This window comes from Tyto alba, unplaced genomic scaffold (genome assembly GCF_018691265.1).
Source record: "Tyto alba isolate M040663 unplaced genomic scaffold, T.alba_DEE_v4.0 Super-Scaffold_41, whole genome shotgun sequence".
NCBI lineage: Eukaryota > Metazoa > Chordata > Aves > Strigiformes > Tytonidae > Tyto > Tyto alba.
Window position 1 is genome coordinate 22810436 of NW_024881317.1, and position 22977 is coordinate 22833412.

Here is a 22977-nt window from a genome sequence, read left to right on the forward strand (position 1 = left end):
CATCATCAGATGCGCCACAGGTTTTTGCCCACTGCTCTCCAGATGACTCTAGCTCATGGAAGAGGTGTGCAGGTAGGCATGCCCTAAGCCTCAAGACTGATACAAACAGGCAATACTCAATTGCATTAAGTGCCACCACCAAACAGGAGCGGAAACCCCCCCCCCGTAAGTCTTCAATTACTTCAAAACCCAACAGGTTGGCACAATGACACTCCTTTCTGAAGGACAACAGCCCCTTCTCCACTCACTGCACGGAACAAGGGCAACCAACACAACAGACCAGGGACCATACAGCTGCTTCCTTCGTCAGGTAATAACAAAATGGACACCAGCCCAAAATTCTGCAATAACTAGGTCATCTGCTCTGTTTGAACACCACTGCTCTTGACTTGCATCTCTGCCAGCCCCATACAGGTACACAGTGTTTTTAAATAAGCTTTTAGCCTGAACTACATTACAGTAAGACTGTCATAAGGTTTGCATTGTTTTGCAAGTGCACTGAGAGACCTTCGTTTGTGAAGATCCATTCACATCTATTCTTTTAGAAGACAATTACAGGAAATCTTACAAGCACAAAAACTCGCTTCTAGCAGCATAATAAAATTTCCAGGAACTGAGTGCAGAAGATGAGATCTAAGTGGTGAGGACTTCCAGGATGTGATCTCGTAAAGACAGTATCTTAAAACTTGCTGGTTTTTAAACACCACCGACTGAGCACTCTGCAAAGCTACTGGAAAACTTTCATGTAATCTAATATTCCCTGGCTCAATTACAGACAGAACGTAAGAGGGCTGCTGTGAGAAGATGAGGACAGCAGCCGAACAGATCAGCCCTCCACCACCCATCCATGCTCTCCTCCTCTGCCATCCCCTGAGGCTTGGGAAGAGAACCACCCCATCAGCCATCTCGTGGTTTATGGGGCCAGTAGGACACACACACAGGTGGATCTGAGATACTTCTCTCCTTCCACACACCTGTTATTTATAACAGCAACAAACCAGTACTATTCAATCTCTACACACTCAGCAAGGATATAGTCTTTGAATTCTACTGCCCCACCAAGTGACTTTTTTGAATTACCTCCAAATCACCCCCAAAAATGTACCCGTTTCCTGCTACTGGCATTTCCAAGCAATTCCACATGAAGACAGGCTACTTCCCTGTGACACCGCTGGTCACTGCTGCCAACTGCTGTCCTTCGGCTGGCATTTACCACTTCACTGTAACTTCCCATTAACACACACGTAGGCTTCAGCTTCAGTGTCGATCATCTCCTTCGCTTCCTACATCTTTCTTCATCTCATTAACTTCCCTTCACACATCATCTTTTAATTTTGAAAATTAAGTTTTACAGAATTACTGAATTAGTACCATTACATGATGGCACCAAATGGCAGCTCAATATTATCATCTTGGTTTGTAGTAGCCTATCTGCACTTTACTGTTTCTAGCTCTGATGAACATGTACTCTTACAGCAGAGGAAGATAACAAAAAGCAACTTCAGGGAAAACTCTATTACTTCAGTTAATTGCTTCAAAAGACAGAAATGAAGCAGTCAGCTGCTTTACATTTTCTGTGAGTCTTTTGGAAAGTTTTCAGGTTAATGATTAGGAGACACAACAAAGACCCATTGTCTAACAAAGTTTTAAAAATCAGAAAAAAAATACTAAAGCAACAATTCCAGAGGAAGTAACAGATTTGGAAACGCAAAAACTGAATTCACACCACAACACTTCTAAATAAAAGAAGATCAGAGGGATGGGGGCTGGATGGGAAAGGGGAACCGCAATCCATCCCATACCTACCAGTTTGATGCCAGTGCCAGCAACAGATGCCCAGAACCTGGAGAGGGGCCACAGGGCAGCAGGAGAGCTCCTGAGGAGCAGCACAAAGGACTTCCAGCCAAAAAGTCAGCTTCGTTGGAGAAGCCAACAGATGTAGCATGGGAAATACACAAGAGGAGCTAGAGAGGTGCGCACACCTGCAGGGTTATGATCTTCTTGGCATCACAGAGATGTGGTGGGATGGCTCCTGTGACTGGAATGTTGGAATGGGAGGACACAGGCTCTTTAGGAAGGACAGGCAGGGGAGACGGGGGTGCCCTCTATGTCAGTGACCAGCTGGAGTGCAGGGAGCTCTGCCTGGGGACAGGTGAGGAGCTGACCAAGAGCTTATGGGTCAGGATTAACGGGAGGGCAGGGACAGATGACATTATAGCAGGGGTCTGCTACAGGCCACTCCACCAGGAAGACTGAGCAGGTACCATCCTGTGTAGACAGACAGGAGCAGCCTGACATTCCCAAGCCCTGGTCCTCAAGGGGGACTTCAACCATCCTGGTATCTGTTGGAGGGACAACACAGCAGGGCACAAGCAGTCCAGGAGGTTCCTGGTATGTGTTAATAACTTCATTCTCCAAGTGATAGAGGAGCCAAAAAGGACAGTTGCTATGCTGGACCTGGTTCTCACAAACAAAATGGGCTGGTGGGGAGTGTGAAGCTCAAGAGCAGCCTTGGATGAAGTGACCATGAAATGGTGGAGTTCAAGGTCCTTAGGGCAGCAAGGAGGGCAAGCTCATTACTCTGGACTTCAGGAGAGCAGAATTTGACCTCTTCAGGGATCTGCTTGACAGAATAGCATGGGATAAAGCCCTGGAGGAAAGGAGGACCCAAGAAAGCTGGTTAATATTCAAGGATCACCTCCTCCAAGCTCAAGAGCGATACATCCCAACAAAGAGGAAGGCAGGTAAGAACACCAGAAGGCTTGGGTGGATGAACCAGCTCAAACGCAAAAAGGAAGCCTACAGAGGGTGGGAGCAAGGACAGGTACCCTGGGAAGAATACAGAGGAATTGTCCAGGAGGCCAGGGATCAGGTTAGGAAGGCCAAAGCCCTGACAGAATTAAATCTGGCCAAGGACATCAAGGGCAGAAAAAAAAAAAAAAAAAAAAAAAAAAAAAAAACACCCCAAAAAAAAAAAAAACACCACACATACAACAAACCTTTTGCAGGTACATCGGTGATAAAAGGAAGACTAAGAAAAACGTGAGCTTTCTCTGAAAGGAAAAGGGAGACTTAGTTACCCAGGACATGGAGAAGGCTGAGGTATCCAATGACTTTTTTGCCTCAGTCTTCATCAGCAAGAGCTCCAGCCACACCACCCAAGAGACAGAAGGCAAAGGAAGGGAACTGGGAGAATGAAGAACCACCCACTGTAGGAGAAGATCAGGTTCAAGACCATCTCAGGAACCTGAAGGTGCACAAGTCCATGGGACCTGATGAGATGCATCCGTGGGTCCTGAGGGAACTGGTACATGAAATGGCTAAGCCATGATTCATCATATTTAAGTTATGGCAGTCCGGTGAAGTTCCTGCTTACCAGAAAAGGGAAAACACAACCCCCATTTTTAAACAAGGAAAGAAGGAAGATCCAGGCAACTATAGGCCAGTCAGTCTCACCCCTGTGCCCAGCAAGATCATGGAACAGATCCTCCTGAAAACTAGGCTAGGGCACATGGAAAATAAGGAGGTGGCTGGTGACAGCCAACATGGCTTCACTAAGGGCAAATCATGCACAACTAATTTGGTGGACTTCTAGAGTGGGTTACAGCACTGGTGGGTAAGGGAAGAGCAAGTGACATCATCTAGCTGGACTTGTGCAAAGCTTTTAACACTGTCCTGCACAACATCCTTGTCTCTAAATTGCAAAGACATGGATTTGAGAGCTGGACCATTCGATGGGTAAGGAACTGGATGGATGGTTGAGCTCAAAGAGTTGTGGTCAATGGTCCAATGTCCAAGCGGAGAGTGGTGATAAGTGGCGTTCCTCAGGGGTCAGTGTTTAACATCTTTGTCGGTGACACGGACAGTGGGATCGATGCACCCACACAAGTTCACCGACAGCACCGAGCTGTGTGGTGGGGGGACACGCTGAGGGCAGGGATGGCATCCCGAGGGACCTGGGCAGGCTGGAGAGGGGGGCCCGGGCAAACCTCCTGGAGTTCAACAAGGCCAAGGGCAAGGTCCTGCCCGGGGGTCGGGGCAATCCCCAGCACAAACCCAGGCTGGGCCCTCGAGGAGTGGCTGGAGAGCAGCCCCAAGGAGAGGGACTGGGGGGGTTGGTGGGAGGAAAACTGCCCGTGAGGCAGCACCGTGAGCTCACAGCCCAGAACCCACCCGTGCCCTGGGCTGCAGCCAGAGCAGGGGGGGCAGCAGGGCCAGGGAGGGGATTCTCCCCCTCTGCTCCGCTCGGGGGAGACCCCCCTGCAGTGCTGGGGCCAGCTCGGGGGCCCCCAACAGCAGAAGGACACGGAGCTGCTCGAGCGGGGCCAGAGGAGGCCACGAAGGTGCTGGGGGGGCTGGAGCAGCTCCCCTGGGAGGCCGGGCTGAGAAAGTTGGGGGGGTTCAGCCTGGAGAAGAGAAGGCTCCGGGGAGCCCTTCGAGCGGCCTCCCAGGGCTTAAAGGGGGGGCAGGAAAGGTGGGGAGGGACTCTTGATCAGGGGAGTGGGGATAGGACAAGGGGGGTTAAACTGAAATAAGGTAAATTTAGGTTAGATAAAAAGAAGAAATTTTCCACTGTGAGGGTGGTGAGGTGCTGGCCCAGGGTGCCCAGAGCAGCTGTGGCTGCCCCCTCCCTGGAAGGGTTCAAGGCCAGGTTGGACGGGGCTGGGGGAAGGGGACCCTGCCTGGGGCAGGGGGGCTGGGAGTAGATGATCATTAAGGTCTCTTCCAACCTAAACCATTCTACGGTATGATTCTATGATTTGCTATGCTGCTCAGGTGTGCTGGGCAGCGCTGGTTCTCAGATGACTGCAGAAGCTCCACCACCAACCCAAAAACTGCATATGGGCTATTAGCAGGGAAGGTATTTTCCAACATTTCAGCTACACTTGCTTCCATACCAAGAGATCTATGGTTTAATGACAGGATACAGAGAGATGTTAGCCCCCTTATTTTATACATTTAATTTTAAGAACATTTTGGCTTCTAATTCCTTTTGCTACAGTTCTGGAGTATAAAGTCAACCCTTTAAAGAGCAAAGACCCACAGGTACAGAGACCCTGTGAATTCAAGCGTGTTACACCACTGTACACTCCTTAAGTACTATGGAACAAGAGGTCTCCCAATACACACACTTTCACAAACCATTTTTCACTTGTAATTCTTTTAAATTAACAAGCACTATTGTTTTACTGCCCACAAAAGCAGTATCATCCAATGTAATTTCCCTCCTCCTGGTGTTTCCCACCACAAGAAATCCCAACATACAAGCAACAAACTCAGCAAACCTATGTAAGTAACACGAGCCACAGCTATAGTTTCCAGAGTTGCCACTGAGTGACTATAGCTGATGTACTGAGAGAGAACTGGAGTGGGAGCACGTGGGTGCCAGAGTACGTTTCAGAATGGGTTTATTCAACCCATTACCTCCCACTCACGAATTTGCAAACTCTTGCCTTAAAAGAGTAGGAGAAGGTGATGGCATCATTTCCATATAATTCTTCCAGTTTACTATTTCAGTAGCTCCTTAATATGTCCCATTGCGGAGGAAGAAAACAGCACACAACACTGCATCTAGGCTGTGGACAAGGTGATATTAAAAGCCCCAAAAGCCCCTGAATGTAAAGGGCTTACAAGTTCATCCAGGTAGAGCCCAGGTCCCTCATAATCACCAATTTCCCCCTCATGCCAAACCTTCAGGCAACAACCAAGGACTCACAGCTTTGCTTCTGGTAGGATGAGGAATCAGTGAAACAGACAGCTATTTAGAAAATGTGTCCCAACCACCAACAACACGTAGTCACCTTCCCTGCTCACCCACAGAATACCACTCGCACAATTTCAGCCCCCTTCCCTCTTGATATTACACACCACTGCTCTTCCAGACCCCCAGGCTCTGTTTTTCCCCTTCTATAGCACATGACCCCAACCCTACCGAAGTACTCGCCCACCATTTTGACCCACCAGATAGTTACTGCACTGTTCCTGTACATTTACCACAAATGGATCCAGCTCCATCAAACAGGAAAGCTGCTGGGTCTTCTCCAGATCACAAGCATCCCCCATGGCAGAAAGAAGCATCACTTGATACTTTCAGTCCTGCAACAGCCTCTAGCAGACTGGAAGAGACACATGGGTATGGTTTCAATTCTTGTCTCGAACCAATATAACAACTCACTAATGCTGGGCTTGAAGAAAATAAACTATATTGGTTCGAGAGGGATGCAAAGGCACATTTTGCCACAGAAAGAAACAATGATGCCGAACGAAGGTGGAAGAGTTTAATGATTGGGCAACATGTACCAAAATAACTTGGTTTATCCCAAGAGCACTGGCTAGTCAGAACCAGGTAAGAAATCTCTTGCACAAGATTTTAGACACACTGAGGAAGACTCCAGAAACTCAGAATGGCTTAGTTATGCACCAGCTCTATTATTGCCTATGAGATAAAGTAACAGCGATTTGGATTATTATTTTACTTTGAAATAGGGCAGTAACTAGGTAGGGCAGTAAAACATGCTCTTCAGAGCCTGCTCCAAAGAAGCTGTATGCCATCGCCTCCAGACCAAGAAGGAGCAGCTCAGAAAGTATTTATTTCAGTAGCAACACAAGTTCATGTAATCGCTGGCTCCTGGGCCTGCCGCAGACCACTCTGAGATGGGAACACAGCTGCTTGCACAGCTACAAGTGAACCAGATAAAGGAACTGACCCAGGCTAAGGGGGTTGTTGGTTTATTTTAACCCAGAGCAGGATCACTGTGTGGCCAGACAGCTGAGTTGGCCCAACTCCTGACAAGAGGGACTTGCTTCCAAGAAATTTTTTTCTGAAATCAGTCTGCTGAGAGCCATGTGTCAGGCACAGCAAAGTTGGGTCTTCCCCATGTCATCAGACTCCCCAGATCTTCTTGTCCCAAAAGACCTTAAGGTATATCAGGGTTTAATCTGATGTAAGTTACAGCCAGAAGTCCCACTTTTCTCCTCCTTTATCCCACCAGCAACTTTAGTTTACATCTCAGAATGCACAATGCAGAAAGAGTTTCTCATCTTGAAGAAAAACGCAACAGTTTAACATCTTTCCTCCAAAAGCTCTTCCCATTTGCAAGACAGATCTTGAGGGAAGTGGCTGCTCAAAAGTGCAGTCCAGTTACTAAAAGCAGGACCTGGCCCGTCTGTATCAAAGTATCTGAGGGCTACAGTCAGCTGGGCTACGAAACGTAAGATTCTGGCAGTATTCCCACAGTTTACTATCAATCTTTGCAAAGATGCGTCCTCAGCATAACCATATCATGAGCCTGGCAAAACAGAAATACACTTTCTTTTTTTTAAGGTCTTTTATTAGTCAGTGTTGGAAAGAATAGAAGTGGCATATGTCAGGTCAGCTACCCATCATGTTGATAAAAGGCAAACAACCCAAAGCATCGCATCTAGGTTTCAGAGGAATGCTTTCTTCCGTGACTCAATGTCTGAATGAACTGCATATTTCTGAGAAAGTACAGGTCTGCTGATACGAGCCACAGAAACTGTCCTGTTTGCAGGCAGAAACAGGCAGTAAAGGCATAAAGCTGAACGAGAAACTGTACCATTACTTTTTCCTTTAAATCATTCTGTACAAGTCTTAAGGCATCTCAAATAACCATTCCCTGCTTCTTTTTCCTCACTCAAATACGTATCGGTACATTAATTTCACTCTTTCACCGTAGTCAGCATTGTACATTGCCAGATCTTGGTCCAGAGCCAGATCCACCCATAAGGCTGTACCCATTTCATGGGCTTGATGCTTTCCTGGAGGAAACAAGCACTGTTCCTCCCCATCAGGTAGTAAAACTGCTGTCTCTGCTAGCTCCAGTTTCCAGCAGATCACAGAACATAAAGGTCAGGTCATTTCAACCCTGGCCAGTGAACTACTCACTGGTCAGCAGGAGCTGGGACTTCTCTGTGGATTTTGCATGCCTAAAGGCACTGGATGGGCAGTAAGTCTTGGGAGGATGCTATCAGCAGATCTGAGAAGCTATCAGAAGCTGTACTTCACCTTAGTAAGAAAACTGTACTGCACAAGAAGAGCCTTACAGCCACACCGAATGCTTTTGAGGATTTGCTTCTTCGGTGGCAGTTTTACAGAAACTATCTTACAGCACAATATACAACAGCATACTGCGTGTCCTTTTCAATAAGGCCAAACCATCACTTCATTCCTGAAGATGTTACCATGCTTCATTCACAAAGAGCAGCTGTAACAGAACAGTAGCTGCCCAAAAAATGTCTATTCCACTTAAAAAAACCCCACCTGCAAAGTCCTTCCTAGAAGAGTATCCTGTAAGTACTTCATGATGGCAAAAGAATTTTTTCCTAGGGTAACTTGAACAAATAATGAAATCATGGAATACTTGAAATGTGTAGAAGAAATTGGGCAAAATCTGAGAGGGTGAGGATCTTTTTCTGACACCCAACATCACAGCAATACTGGGAAAGGTAAATTCCCTGTAACTTGCATTCTTTTTCCATAGCAGGTCTGTAGGCTCAAACATGTGCCAAGAAAACAACTAATTGATTTTTTGGTTTAAGTTTTATAAATTCTCTGCAAAGGTCTCTCAAATTGTGTTCTTCCTGGTCTCAAAGGTCCTTCCAGACGATGATTGAAGAAAGGATGTCCTCTTTTTAGAGGATGTACAAGCAGAGGATCAGACCCCACAGATGTTCAGCATAAATGTCTCTCAAATGCTGGTTAAGTCTCAAGTTGTTGGGTGCTCTGTCTCCCACCTGCTTTTATTACTGGCCACTAATGGAGAACATCTACTCTATCACAGGATGCTCAAACGCAAAGACAGACAAGTTGTTTATGACAGAAGAAAGATATAATCGAGGCAAATTGTACCTCACCTCAAGGCAACTGCTGTTGATTCCTCAAAACCAGTTACTTCCAGGAGAACTCCTGACTGTGAACGGCGCTTTACCCCAAAGTGCACTGCCAGCACAAACACACAGTTCTTCTCACACAGCAGTTATTTCAGTGCTTGATTGCACAGCATTTTCTTCTTCTGATAAGTATGAGAGCAAAAGGACAGGCTACCTCATGCAGCAGAAGTCAGAGCTCTCAGACTCACAGGTACTTGGGAGGAAACAGTACGCAAAAATCTTAAAAGTAATATGCCTGTGCAGCCTATGTCCTGAATCCTGACTTCCACTTCAGAACATTATAATTAACATTTTTCAACAGACAGGGAGAAGAAAATGGTAAGGCATGATAACTTCTTCCATGAGCACAATGAAGCATCCACAACAAAAACAACCAAAAAAAAAAAAAAAAATCAGTAAATTAAAGATCTACAATGACAACTAAATGAAATCCATCTCACTTAAAAACTTCTCTCATGGCAATGGCCAGGTTAGCTCAAACGTGTTTTCATACACCATCTCTGGTGGCATGCAACTGTTAACCCCTCCAGAGACAATGATGAGAAACACAGGCTTAGCTGAAGAATTTTTAGCTAGTGGCGCTTTATAAGAGCATTAAGGAATTTTTATGGAGGAAAAAAAATCCTTAACGTTCTTCCACGTTCTCTTTCTCCTCCAAGTCTGTTTGGTGAGCATCGAAGCAGCACTAGGTACTTCATTTCACTTCTCTCTTATTGCTTCTGATTTTGCCCCAGCCTCAAAGCAGCACCCACTTTTACAAACCATTCCCACTCCTACATGCTTCACTTGGATAGAGAGGAAGTTTTACCCATTCACCAAAGCAGCAATGCACTCTACAGTACTTTTGGAAAGGAAAAAAAAAAAAAAAAAAAAAAAAATCACCTCCCTTGAGCTGACTTCACCTTCCCATCACTGCACACAGGCCCTAAACTTGTTTACTGTCGCATGTCCCTGGCTAAAGGAAAAACTTCTGTGCCACAGCAGTCACCATTCAGTGTAGATTAACACATATCTCCATTTAGCAATTCAGCTCCACAACTGGATCTCAGTTCTTACTGCCACCTTCTTGTTTTCTGACAGCCGACCCTGCCCATGTATCACCTCTGCATCATTCAGCAGCAAAACAGATGTCTTGCCAAATTGCAATGCAATACAAAACAGGAAGAGCTTAACCCTTTGAAGTATTCACCGGGAAAATATGTTTTGTACACACGAAGTCACCTTGACACATAGGTAGTAAGTCCACTCCAGTTACGGCTATGCCTTAGTCTACAAATCTCAACCAAGCAAAAAAAAAAAAAAAATTAACCTTCTTAACACTCAAACTATACAGGCCCAGGAAATCATTGCCAATGCAGCAGTGTCTTGGGGATGTAATCTTTGGCAACATCTTTACATTGGCAAAAGCCCCAGAGCAGATGTGGTTATGGCTTATATCACTTCCTTGCACGAAAGCAGCTATACCTGCAAAAGCACTTTTTTCTGCTGGCAGAATCTGCATCTGCACTAGGAAAATCTGCCAGCATCCTTTTCCCAACAAGCCTCCTCTAGCTCAAACCATTTTTTAATGATGACTTTGCAGTTTATTTACCATACTCTGCTCATTTAGTCTTACTTAGTTTTACAGCCAACAAAACAGAGCCCTGGCAACATCCGATTTTATAAGCCGTGATTTCTGCTACAAGAAGTAATTTTGCCTGTTTACACCCCAAAACTTTTTCCTCTGAGGGCTGCTCAGAAGCCACCTTTGAAGAAAGGATATTCTGGAGGCATGAAGAGTTTAAAAATTCTCTTGTTCGTTCTCGTCTCCATCTTTTAACAAGATGTACATAAAATTGTAACTGCAGTTTCTAACTGCTGCAGGTATTTTTAACTAACTACCTCAGCTCCCTCGAGCCAAGAGAAAAATACTCTGTTGGGATTCAATACAGAAATAACAAAACACAAATCATACCGCAGTGGGGGAGAATAGGAAGCCTCCAACTTTTTCACTATTTTCTCATTTAAGGGCTTTGAAGACTTATCTCTACACAAACTCACACTCATTTAATCAGAAGTGTTTCTAAAGCAGTTGCTTTAAACCAGCAAGTATGTGCAGACTCTTCAAAGCACCTGGAGCATCTCCCTTTCGGTAGGAAATAGGAAACAAACCTAGATGTGCAATTTTGTATTTGATGGACTGTGCACTAGCTGACAAAGACACCCCTTATTCTTTTCACGTTAAAATATTACTATCTATCATCAGACACTGGGCTTCTGCAAGAGAAAAACCCCACATAATCAGTCGTGCTTTTTAACTGATGTGAAGGCTAGCAATATGAACAATTACGTTAATGACTGGCAAATAATTAAGTGTACTGAAAAGGCTGGCAACCAGCCTCTTCCAAATCACAGCGCTGCCTGCCTGCAGAGATACCCTGGCAAGCAATAGCAGGACACCAGTCAGGGGAATTACATCCTGGTACATGAGAACGAGAGAGATCCCAAACATTCCCAAGCACCCTCCCCTCCAGATATCAGCCATCCCAGGCATCCCTAAAGACAACTCCAAGACTTTGCACCCTGTTCCCCTCCTAGAAGTTACCAACCCAGCTGAAAAATAAGTATCAGAGGTAGGAAGGTAGATCCCAAAGTAGATGACAGATTCAGAAGTTAAGCAAGCCAGCCAAGAAGCAAGCATTTCATCGGTTTCTCAAGTATCATATCCATTTCTATACAATCTCTGAACACATTTCCAGTACCTCAATACAGAATTCCCAACTGAAGGCAAAGTGTCTTATATTTCTAAACCACAACAGTCCGAGACCTGGATCACGTTATACTTGATCTTTGCTGTCATACAGAACTACGCTTGCATTTACTATCAGCTGTCACCATCCAACATAAAAAAAAATATAGCAGAGTAGATTTCAAGTATTAATTTCAGCTCTCTTAACAATACAAATAAGGAAGTCTCAAACACATCATTTTACTAAGTAAAATAAAGAGAACTTATTACAGAACATACCAATGCATATGTAAAATACGTATATATCAAAGAATACCACCCCAATTTGCTCAGATAGTCTTTTGGTCATCACAGAATTATCACTACCAGAGCAAAGATGTCAGATGCATTTGTTCATCAGATCTTCACAGTACTTAGAAACGGTTATTTTATTTTCCTGTATGCATGCTAGGTGGAATTTTGCCCCAAAGACTTCACACAAAACCAAGATTGACATTAACAGCATCTATTGGGATTACTAATTCAGATGAAAAGGAAAGCAGGATGAGAACCCTCACTCCACACTTTCTGGCAAGGACTTATGGTCAGGGCTTACTAGATCCTGTCAGAGGTCCAGAAGAGAAATGAAGCTGCTAACCAAATGTTGGAGTGCTATTCTTCCAGTCTTTTTATTAAAAGTTGCTCTTCAGTCTACTTTTAATATACATTGATCAGCAAAACTCTGTCACTTCTGAGCACCAACTCTGGAGTCTAGCCTCATCAGGCCTTGGGAGGTTTCTCCTTTGGTTACCCCCCTCGAGATACAGCTCTCCCACATGTTTTCTCTTCCTCCCAGAAGAGGTTCTTAACTCTTCTTCCTTCCAAACCATTTGTTCCACCTCCCTATTTCTCAGATGCCTAGCTAGGATGTAGATTAATAAGGCGTTAAGAGTAAATTATCCTTTCCATATAGGGAAGTTCATTGCAAAGGGAGACTGTTTACTCATGTGAATTCTCCTGTCTTCCCCTAATCCCTCTCTGCATTTCTATCTGCCAGACAAAGGAATGCTGACTGAATTTGTATTTTGTTACACAAGAACACAAGCAATCCAAAGTTATCAGCTGCAGAGGGGGATCAAAGTTTTGAAAAACTATCCAGAGCTCTTTCAAAAGTTAAATACGCACCTATAATTATCCCTGCACCCAAAAGAGTCCACAAAAATGTTGTGTCCAGGTGTAGACACACATGGATTTCTTTTGCTGACAGTACAGTTGAGCAATTCAACCACCATCACTCCTGGCAAAGGGAGCAACAAAACTGCTCACAGGGTCAAACAGTAGGCTGACTGATAAGAGTAGAGAGGAGACATTTAATCAGAGAGTTTGCTGATCCCCTTCATTATTCAGCCCTGCAAACAGTTGTACCCACGCAGTGAGGGAATGGGAACTGCCTAAGCCAAAAGCAACACATGTGTAACCATGCCTCAATTTCAGGTTGCAGGTACAACTCCATACATCCCCGCATCTCAAAAATCACTGCTTGGGATGAGTATTAGATACCCAAAGGAACTCAAAGAACCAGAACAGCTTGAGTTGGTTGGTGTTTCAAGCCAAGCAGCAATGGGAGCCCTACCAACAACAGCCCATACTGCCACAGCTCAGAAAATCAAAGAAAAACCTGAAAGGAAGTTACCCAGAGTGAAGTACTTCACTACACAGTAACTTTCACCAGCTTACACACACACACACACACACACACACACACACACACACGAAAGCAGCATAGGAACAGCAAAAATCAAGTATGTCCTGCCATGATTTTTATGTAATGGAGTTGTTCAAATACCACTTACTTCCTCTATGGGTCTGAAAAAGTTTTGCTAACGTAAACAGGTCAAATGTACTTTGCCAGGGTAGTACACTCACATAGCTTACTCAACACACTCCTTCAGAGGTTAACTTAGCTTACTAATACCAGGCAAGAAGCACAAGCCTTCAGAACCACTTAAAATTGTAATTTATCTTGGAAAAAAGTCTCTTCGTGCTTTTTCCTTAATAGGAATAGACAAATATTAAGTAAAAAAAAAAATTATCTTTGAACTAACACCCAGTAGTAGTCAGTTATTTTGCCAGTTTACTATTTTCAGGTGCTATTATATATAATCTTCTGGTTCTACAATTTTAGTGTGCATTCTCCACTTCAAGAGGAGTTTAACTGTGCCCAAGCAGAATCCTTCTGAGCAAGAAGTATCCTATTCTATCCTCTTTATCCGCTGGAAAATAGAGTTTAGAGTCTGAATCCCTCATTTGGTGAAGCAACACACAAAACATTACTCCATCAAGCACGTACAATTTTTCCAAAGGGTTGTAAAGGCAATAAGCAAATACCCAAGCTTTTAATTTCCAACACTGGGGATTATCTCCCTCCAGCTCCCAATTTCTCAAATCACAAAGCGATCAAGGGTTGACCTTTTGTGAATTAACATGCACCCTCCTCAGAGGAAAAGGCACTTTCATGGTGTTCCAGAACATGGAGGGTGCCTCAGACCAGAAAGTCATGCAGAAAATTAAGTTATAAGAAACACCTTTTATCTTTCACACCTTCATGTTTCAGCCACAAGTACTTTCCCAGAAGATGTAATTTTGAAGCGGATGGCCAAGACAGGATCCTTGCACTGCTCATTCCCTGAAAATGAGGTGCCAAGTGGTGCTCTGGGATGTAAAAGTTTTAACTGAAGACAATACAAAACCAAGAATGCTCTAAAAAAGGTGGGGAGGATGGAACTCTAACGTGCCAGCATGAGCAAGCAGGCACCCACTAGAAGCCATCATTAGCTCAGGAAAGGCCAAGAAGCTGAGTTCTATGTAGGTGGTACATAGGCTACAGCCCAGTTACTCCTAGATTATGGCCAAGAACCACCTTCTCACAGCACCCCCAATTGTTTCCCTGTCCCCAGCAGCAGTATTTGGTTCCCCTTCCCAAACATATCCACAGAAGACAACAACTTTTTGCCATCACAGACATGCCAAAACCAGGCAACAAGGACAGGCATACACCACAGCATGGTCCCAGAGAAGTAGTGCTCACCACTCAGTTCCAGACTCCGTGCTTCCCCCATGGGAGGGGAGCAAGGGAGTACACGTGCCCCTCCTCAGCCCATTCTTTCAGAGTTGTGTTTTCTTCTTTACAGGCAGTAGCAATGGCTACCAGCTAGGCGCCCCACCAGCTCTAAAATGTTGCCCAAAACAGCTGGCAAGACCATTGGTAATGTCAAAATCCACCACGATTGCCAAAACACTTGCACAAGGCAAGCCAACACACCCTGAAGCAGGGAGCTAAGCTACAGTGGGAAGAAGCAAAATTTTTTACAATTTAAATGGCTTATTAGCTTCTTCCTTGTTCCAAGTGACTTAGATACCGCTGAAAGTTATCTACACAAAACTTTGGATCTAAAATGATTCTTGACATTTGGCAAAAGTTCTCAGTCTCTAAAAACAGACGAACTACTTGATGCAAATTATGGTATTTGAGTGTTACATACACACAGTGGTTGAAACACTCAACACAGTGAACTACTCCGAATACCAAAAATAATTACTCAGCATTGCTATGCCATGTAAACAAGGGACCTGTTTTGAAAGAGTGTCTGTAGTTATACAGCCATTTCAAATTCTAAAAAGTCACCAACTTGTGAAGTACCAACATTATCAAACTAAGTTACATGTGAAACTCAAACTACTGAGGAAGCCTCAAATAGCAGTTTTCAAAGCATTAATTTAAACAGTATTTCCACCACAGCCGAAGATCAAAAGCTAAAAGTAAGCTAAGGAATCAAACACAGGCCAAGACAAACTCAAGGTTTTCAACATCCTCAACAGCAAACATCTGAGATGGTAAGATATTAAAACATTTTCTAAAATTGCTAATAGAAATTCTGATAAATCATTTTTTTTCTCCAGCTCACGCAGTCGGTCACCTCCTTGTCATGCTGAAGTCTCTTGCACTGATATCCTACACGAGCTCAGCAGTCCTCTCAAACATCCAGGCATCTGTATTCCAGGCTGCACTCAAATGCACCATTTGGCATTACTGAGTAGCTACGAACCCTCCCTGCGTGTTTTACAATAAACGAGGCTGCAATTTTCTTGCAATTGCTGAAGCTACTGAATGACTTTATGAAATTCAGCAGCATTATATGCTTGTATACACGCAAAAGCCTCCAAACATTCTTTACAGCTGCTAATAACACAGTATAGCCAGCCACAAACAAGAGAAAACATCACTTGCAGTATTTTTAGATCTCTCTAACTCCAAAAGTAATAGAAGTCCACAGGACTGGAAGCATGATGCTGAACGGGTAAGTTAAGGGCTGAACTACATGCAGAGGACTTTCAGTTACTTCCTATGGAAAATCACAGCTCTCAGGATAAATTCCGGATTCTTTTCCCGGTTACCAACCATTCAAAATGGACTTACCTAAGCGGAGGAATGAGTAGCTACATTATCCAGAAAGAGAAGGCTCATACAAATTACTTCTGTATTAAAACCTTGCCTCACTATTATAATATGAGCACAGCTTGGAGACCAGCGAGCACTTCCTTAAACTGTACTATTACATCTGACACCCAACAGCAGAATCACATTCTTGTTTATTTTATCTCATTCATGGAGCAAAGGGGAAGAGAGATTATTTTCAAAATAGAAAATTGAAAACAATTCAACAGGTGCCAAAGACACCTGGGGAAGTGCTGTACAGGGAGCTACTTTTAACTGATGAGTTAACAGCATCACTTCAAGCAAATGTTGAAGTGTTCCAGGTCTCAGTTTTAATCACAAGAAGCAGAGACTGTCAAACTGAAATTCTGTACGCCATGGTCTTAAATTTAACCTTGCTTGCCAAACAGCACTAGGCAAAAAAAAGCGAGGTATTTTGTAATAGACACAGGACTGCCCCACACTTCCATATAACATCACAAGAACACAAAGAGCATCAGAGGTTTGGGGTTTATTTCCTATTATGAACTTTAACTCATGCAGGGCTAAAACTAAGGAGTCAGAGCTTGGGATAAGTATAAAATTATATCCTATAGTTTCATTTTTAATTATGCTTTAACACTCTGAAATAGCTATTGTTTCATATCAAGGCCCACGAATGCCGCAGTCTCAATTATGACTTCTCTGTGGCATACCAGTTCCCAATTTATAGCAGAAATAACACTTCTACTTTGCATAGCAAGTATGGTCCTGCTAACTAAAATTAAACCCACAGGGAATAACAATAACTGTATTTGCTGTTTGTTTCTTGCTTTCAGAAACAAACGTTTAGAAGTAGCTAAAAAACAAAGAATGTTTTCAGTTTCACTTCGAAAACACCCCCAACACATGCATCCCAGTCCCCATCTGCACCTACAAGGTCCCAGAGAGAAGCCTGCCTTGTTGTGATTTTTGCAAAATTGTGTTGAGACAAATGAAACCAGCACCTCATTTCTTCACTCATGGCCAGCCATGAGATTTACATTTGGCCTAACAGAAACGGAAATCTAAAGCACTAAGCAAATGGGTCATTTAAGAACAAAGTTTCAATTACTCTGATGACTTATGAGATAAAACAAGACTTTTCTACCTGGTAACTCTGAAATTTAAAATAATATTAAAAAAGAATTCTGTTCTATTCCAAATTCCATGTCTTGGCAGCCAGGGAAAAGATACTATGTCATTTCCAAAAGCTTTGCAGTGATCCCTTATACCAGACCTCCAGAATGCTTTGTCACAATGAAGTTTACTTCATTCCTTGGAAATATTAAATGCATTCCTGCTATAATGAAACACCTTATAAACACCACGTGACAGAAACATGGAGTTTAACAAAGCATTTCCTTCCAGCATCATAACATTTAGGGCCCCGACAAGAATTTTATTATCAAATAACTAACCACACAATAAGAGAAGTTTGAGGCTTGCAAATTCACCTCGTGCAGGCAGCACAAGCGGACCCAACTGCAAGCAGCATCAGCCTGAAGCGCTTCCGCCCACAGACTCCTACCTAATGCTCGTCAAGCAGCTTCAAGTACTCCCGAGTTTTCAAGATGTCATCTCTAACGTTAAATGCAGTTTTAAGCACGACCCTGTACGACAGCAGCAATTCCTGTTGCTCACTATTCCTATTTTGGACAACATATTCGGAGCGTACAGCCCACAGCACTGAATTACACCAGCATCAGGGAAATTTCTTTAGTTACTACTGGAAATCACTACGGTGTGTCTAAGCAAGTAAAGCCAGTGTTTAACAAGACCCCTTCTGCCATGCAACTTGGTGGGAGCAAGGGGGTTTGCACTCACCGTAACAGAGCTCTATTTAACCGCAGGGCTACAGCATCCTAGGGGATATCTGCACTGCCTCAACTCTGCCAGCATCTCGAAAAAGTCCTTCTTGAACTAATTTAACAAATACGGCTTCGTAGGTGAGGAGTGGCCCGAGGTTTTGGCTTCTTTTAATGGCAAAGCTTTTATCCAGGAGGGACCTGATCTTACTCTCAAAGAAATCATCCAGCTTCATCGTGTAAATGAGAAACCAGTATTTGTTACAAATGCTCTGATGTTACATGTTACCTGTTCTGAAGAACCTTATTTTAAAGCCCATAGTAAAAAGAAAAGGTATTTTTGAGCTAGATTAACTTTTGTTGGAGCCGGTGATGCCAGCTCCTTCCCAGGTTTGAAGCTCGACGTGCTCACAACCATGCGGTGGGTTGGACACAACAAGAAGAGGCTCAACTCCCTTTTCTGCACTTTGTTTTAAACATCAGCCATCTCAGAGCTTCATCGCAGTATTTTCAACACCTCATGATTACAAAGTCCAGAAAGAATGAATATGGTCAGTGACATCACAGTGATGTCATTGGAATGCTCCAGGAAAAGGCAACCAAAAAGAGAAAACAAACCCAACTCAGAAATATTGTAATCGCACAAGCTTACAACAAGGCAAGGAGAACACTGGGCCAAGAAAGACTACAGAGACACAGATCATCACATGCTCTATTCAGAGTAGAAATAAACATGCTATTCTAAACATTTTTCAAGTTTATTTTCAGAAAATCTTGAGCAAAAATAGAAATAGCAGTCTGATATATAAAAAGGCGTTAATGGTGGCAGCAAATTATTTGAACAAAAGTCCACAGAGGAAGAATACGAGGAAGATGTTCAACTGTGAGAAAACGCCTTTGAGAGGAGAAAGCCTTTTGTGCAACACCACCTCTATATCTGGATTTTTGCAGATGTTAGGTAAAATATTCTGACAGAGGCTGGAAAACTACCGGAAATCAGCCTGTTTACTTTGACAACTAAAATTCAAAACAACATGTCAAATGACTCTCTGCTCCATGTAATCACAGCAATATAATGGAAGGGACACTCTGATCTGAAGGAATTTAAAAGTCTCAGCCAATTGGCAGCACAAGATTAAGGGTCTTATTCATACCCCAATTTTTGCATTTGGAGAGGAAGGGGAATTCTTGTGGTGCGACACATGGAGTCAAGTCAGATCATAAGCGTAAATGCCAAATACTGCGCAAAAATCATCATTAAACACCTGAAATCCCACTTGTGCTCAGACAGAAAAGAAAAAGTGCAAAATATAATGAATATTTGAGTCATTCTGAAACCTCCCTAGTTCACTGCCACCAATTTCAGTGGTTTTAGCCAAGCAATAAAAAAGGTTAACAGCTCAGCACCAGCACCTGTCTTCAAGAGCCCATTACACACTACGATGCGAATTAGATTCTGTAAACAGTAAGTTTACCACTAGTTAGCTACTACTTCTGCAAACTCTTCATCAGATCAAATCTCTGTCCCGAGAAGTCCGTGTTTTTCTTATACGGCTTGTATTTGGAAATGACTAAATGGATCAGAGAATAAATTTCATTCAGTCCCTTCAACTAGTAGTACTATCAGCTAATACACTGTTCAAATGCAGTGTTTTAATATGGACAAAGCCCATTTCATATGGTCAGTTACACCTACCATGGCTCAGACATCCCCTTGCAGATACTTCATGGCTCACTAATACATTTTCCTTTCACTGCAGCTGCAAAGTTGGTCCACTGTAAAACAAAATCCTATTTATACCTTACTCCTGACGAGAAGAAATCAGTATCTTCACCAATTAGAGCACACAAGACCTACAGCTGAAGTTTTCAGGCATCGGGCACCTCTGCATTACATCCTCGCTCCAACAAGTAAGCTCCCAAGCACCACAAAACATAACCTCAACCATCATCGTTTGATACCAAGAACCCAACACAGATACACAGAGACCAAAGCCATCCAGTACTCGACTGGAACAAGTGAATCACAGCACTGCAACTGAGGATCCGCAGCAGGATCCTGAGCCAATGTGACTCCAGAAAAGGTTTACTGAACCAGAAAAGCAACAGCAGCAATCCTGGTTGGGCGCCAAAAGCAAGGAAATAAACAGAACGGAGCCCTGGAAGATTTCACCACCAGCAACAGAAGCTAGGATGAGCAAATACTGAAGCATCTACTAATTTTGGTTCACTTACCTCCGAACAGACTAGAAATCTAATGGCAGTAAACTGGCATTTAAAAGTCATTCAGGGCAACTGAATGTTTTTCTACCCTCTTCTGATACATTCCAGGGCTTAAAAGTTTACCCGTGACATTCTAAACAAACTGTCTTTCTGCACTCTGCTCTGTTAAACCAAGAATAACTACTGCAAACCTAACACAAATAACTAAAGCACAAGCAGCAGCCACGGTGCTTCTGTGTAGGTGGTTTGCAAGGCTTCTGCAGAGCCCAAGGCAGCCAAGTCCATCACAGGGTGAGGCCTCCCACCTCCATCCCGGGAAGTGGAGCAGGAGAAGGGTCTCTTTACCTATATTGACTTCTCTCCACTAGTTCTGCAACTGGGAGGTGAAGCACACAAGTCATACAGCCCAACAGCAGTATAAGAAAGGGGGAGAAAAAAAAAAAAAAACACAGACCAGAAACCAGGACCTTGTCTAAGAAATCAGTTCACAAAGAACATGTAGGTGAGCTCACCATGCCAGCCGGGTCTGGAAAATGCATGAGCAGGAATACTCACTACTTCTCACTGGAAGGGAACTTTTCCACCACTTTGCTTATGCGAAGGTAAGCTAAATGGTAGAATCTGTTCAATACAATCAGTATGGGTCATACACGATCCTTGCAATCTTAGTCATGAAGCACAGACTCACCATTTTAATTCCTATTTCAACGAGTAAAGACTTGAAGCTACCAATTGTCTACATGTCTACTGCCCATTTGTTTCCCTCCCTATATCAGGATCAATAACTGGTAGCAGAGAAACATTCATACTTAAACATGAGATCTTCCTTAACTGCAGGCTAATCAGCTAATTTAGACAGACTCCTTTATTCAGCTTTACATATACAGTACTATTATTAAAGTTATAAACTTTAATTTGACTTAAGAAATGTCATTTACTAATTTAGTACGCAAATGCTTCTACAGTTGTTTGCATCAAGCTCCACATAAACTACAGTGGACTTATAGCACGTAAAGCAACATTTTAAAGTGGCTATTATAGCCACTGTAGAGCACAGAATAGTTGGGCAAAAGCATTCACTGAAGCATTTCATATTTAAACGGATTTACCAACACTAGGAGTACATACAACTAGCAAAACAACTGCTTTCTGGGAACTGTATCCTTCACTATCAAATACCTATAGATTTCATTTCCTCACACTATTCTTGTTTGCGTACTGGAAAAGGAGAAGCATTTTCTATTTACTCGGTCTAACTCTGAATGATATCGAACAAACAGGAACAAAAGAAAAGCCACACACTCTGGTCACCTGCAGAAAAAGTGAACAGCATCAGAAACTTCATGGTGAGCTGGAGCAAAACCCTGCCATAAACATTCAGAAGGGGATGGCAGAAAGCTTCAGTGGCTTTCATTTTCCTTCCAAAAGCTCAAGAGCCAACAGATGAGACTCACATACTTCTACCTGAAGACAGGAAATGTTATTTGGAACACGATTTCAATTTGAAAGCGGCACGCTTAAAAACCAGGGGTAAAAGAGTTATCGTTCTGAAGTGATTGCTCATATCCCTCCTGCTCAGTGCTGGAAATAATCACGACAAGGTTCAACCCCATAAGCAGGAGCGCGTTTGTATGTGCCGGGGGGGGGGGGGGGGGGGGGGGGGGAAGGGAAGGGAGAGGGCACCAAAGCCAGAGCAGTGCCTGGCTGCCTGTCCTCAAATTCCAGAGCCTACCATCGACTCGCCACTCGCCGGCTAACTTAAGAAACTGTAGGGGCTAAAAGCCCGCAGGCAGCACGAAGGCGGAGGGGGAGAAAGGCAAGATACAGTTTACAGCCCACCGACTGGAAATCACACAAAGAAACGAGGAGCCTTTTTAAGAGCAAGGGCCTGGTTCCCGACGCTTCCACGGCAGGAAACGAGCTCCGGGCCTGCCCCGAGGGGCCTCCCCGGGGGAAGAGGGTGCCGAGGAGCCCACTCCTCCCCACGGGGGACGGGGCAGGGGCTGCCCCGAGGCGTGTGAGGGGTTGGGGGGAGGCGGGAGGGCCGGGCCGGGCACCCCCCAGGGTTCCCCCCCTCCCCGGCCCGCTCCCGAGGGGTCGCACCTGGATAACCTCGTTGACCTCGCGGATGCACTCCACCATGTGCTGCAGGATCTGCTCGGCCGTCAGCACCTCGTAGCGATAATCCTCCTCCTGCTCGGGGCCGCCGCCGCCTCCGGGGCCCGGCCCGCCGCCCAGGCCGCCTCCGCCACCGCCGCCGCCGGGGCCCAGCCCGCCCGTTTCGCTGCCCAACAGCCCGTCGCGCTCCCCGCCGACGCGCAGCCCGGGCTCCACCAGCTCCACCTCGCCCAAGTCCAGGTTATCGTCGGGCTCGTCCTCCTCCTCGTCCTCCTCGTCCTCCTCCGCGCCGCTGTCCTCGCTGCACTCCTCGTCCTCGTCGAACTCGTAGTTGTAGCCCTCGTCCGAGTCCATGGCGAGGCGGTGAAGCGACGGCGGCGGCTCCCGCGGCGCGCGCCCCCCCCCCCCCGCCCCGCCGGCCCCCCCCCCGGCCCCGCCGCGCCTCAGCCGCCGCCAACAAAGGGACGCGGCCGACCCGCTCCGTCACCGCGCGCCGCGCACGCACGGCACGGCAACGTCACGACGCGCCGCGTGACGCGGAGAGACGCGACGCGACGCGCGCCTGCGCGGCGGCCGCCATCTCCGCTCCGCCGCGCCGGGAGCCATCTTGAGTGCGCGCCACACACACACACACACACACACACACACACCCCCCCCACACCAAACACAGGCCACGCCCACACACCCGCTTTCCACAC

General features: G+C 44.8%; 1 protein-coding gene across 2 annotated transcripts in view; it reads right to left on the minus strand.

The window, feature by feature from the left end:
• ARIH1 (ariadne RBR E3 ubiquitin protein ligase 1) overlaps nucleotides 1-22769 on the minus strand; it is a 65541-nt gene extending 42772 nt beyond the window's left edge. For both annotated transcript variants that reach the window (XM_032990382.2, XM_042803847.1), the window contains exon 1: nucleotides 22265-22769. In XM_032990382.2, coding sequence (XP_032846273.2) covers nucleotides 22265-22633 — 369 coding nt within the window. In that variant the 5' untranslated portion in view covers nucleotides 22634-22769. The remainder of the gene's footprint in view (nucleotides 1-22264) is intronic.
• Between the last annotated feature and the right edge of the window lie 208 nt (nucleotides 22770-22977).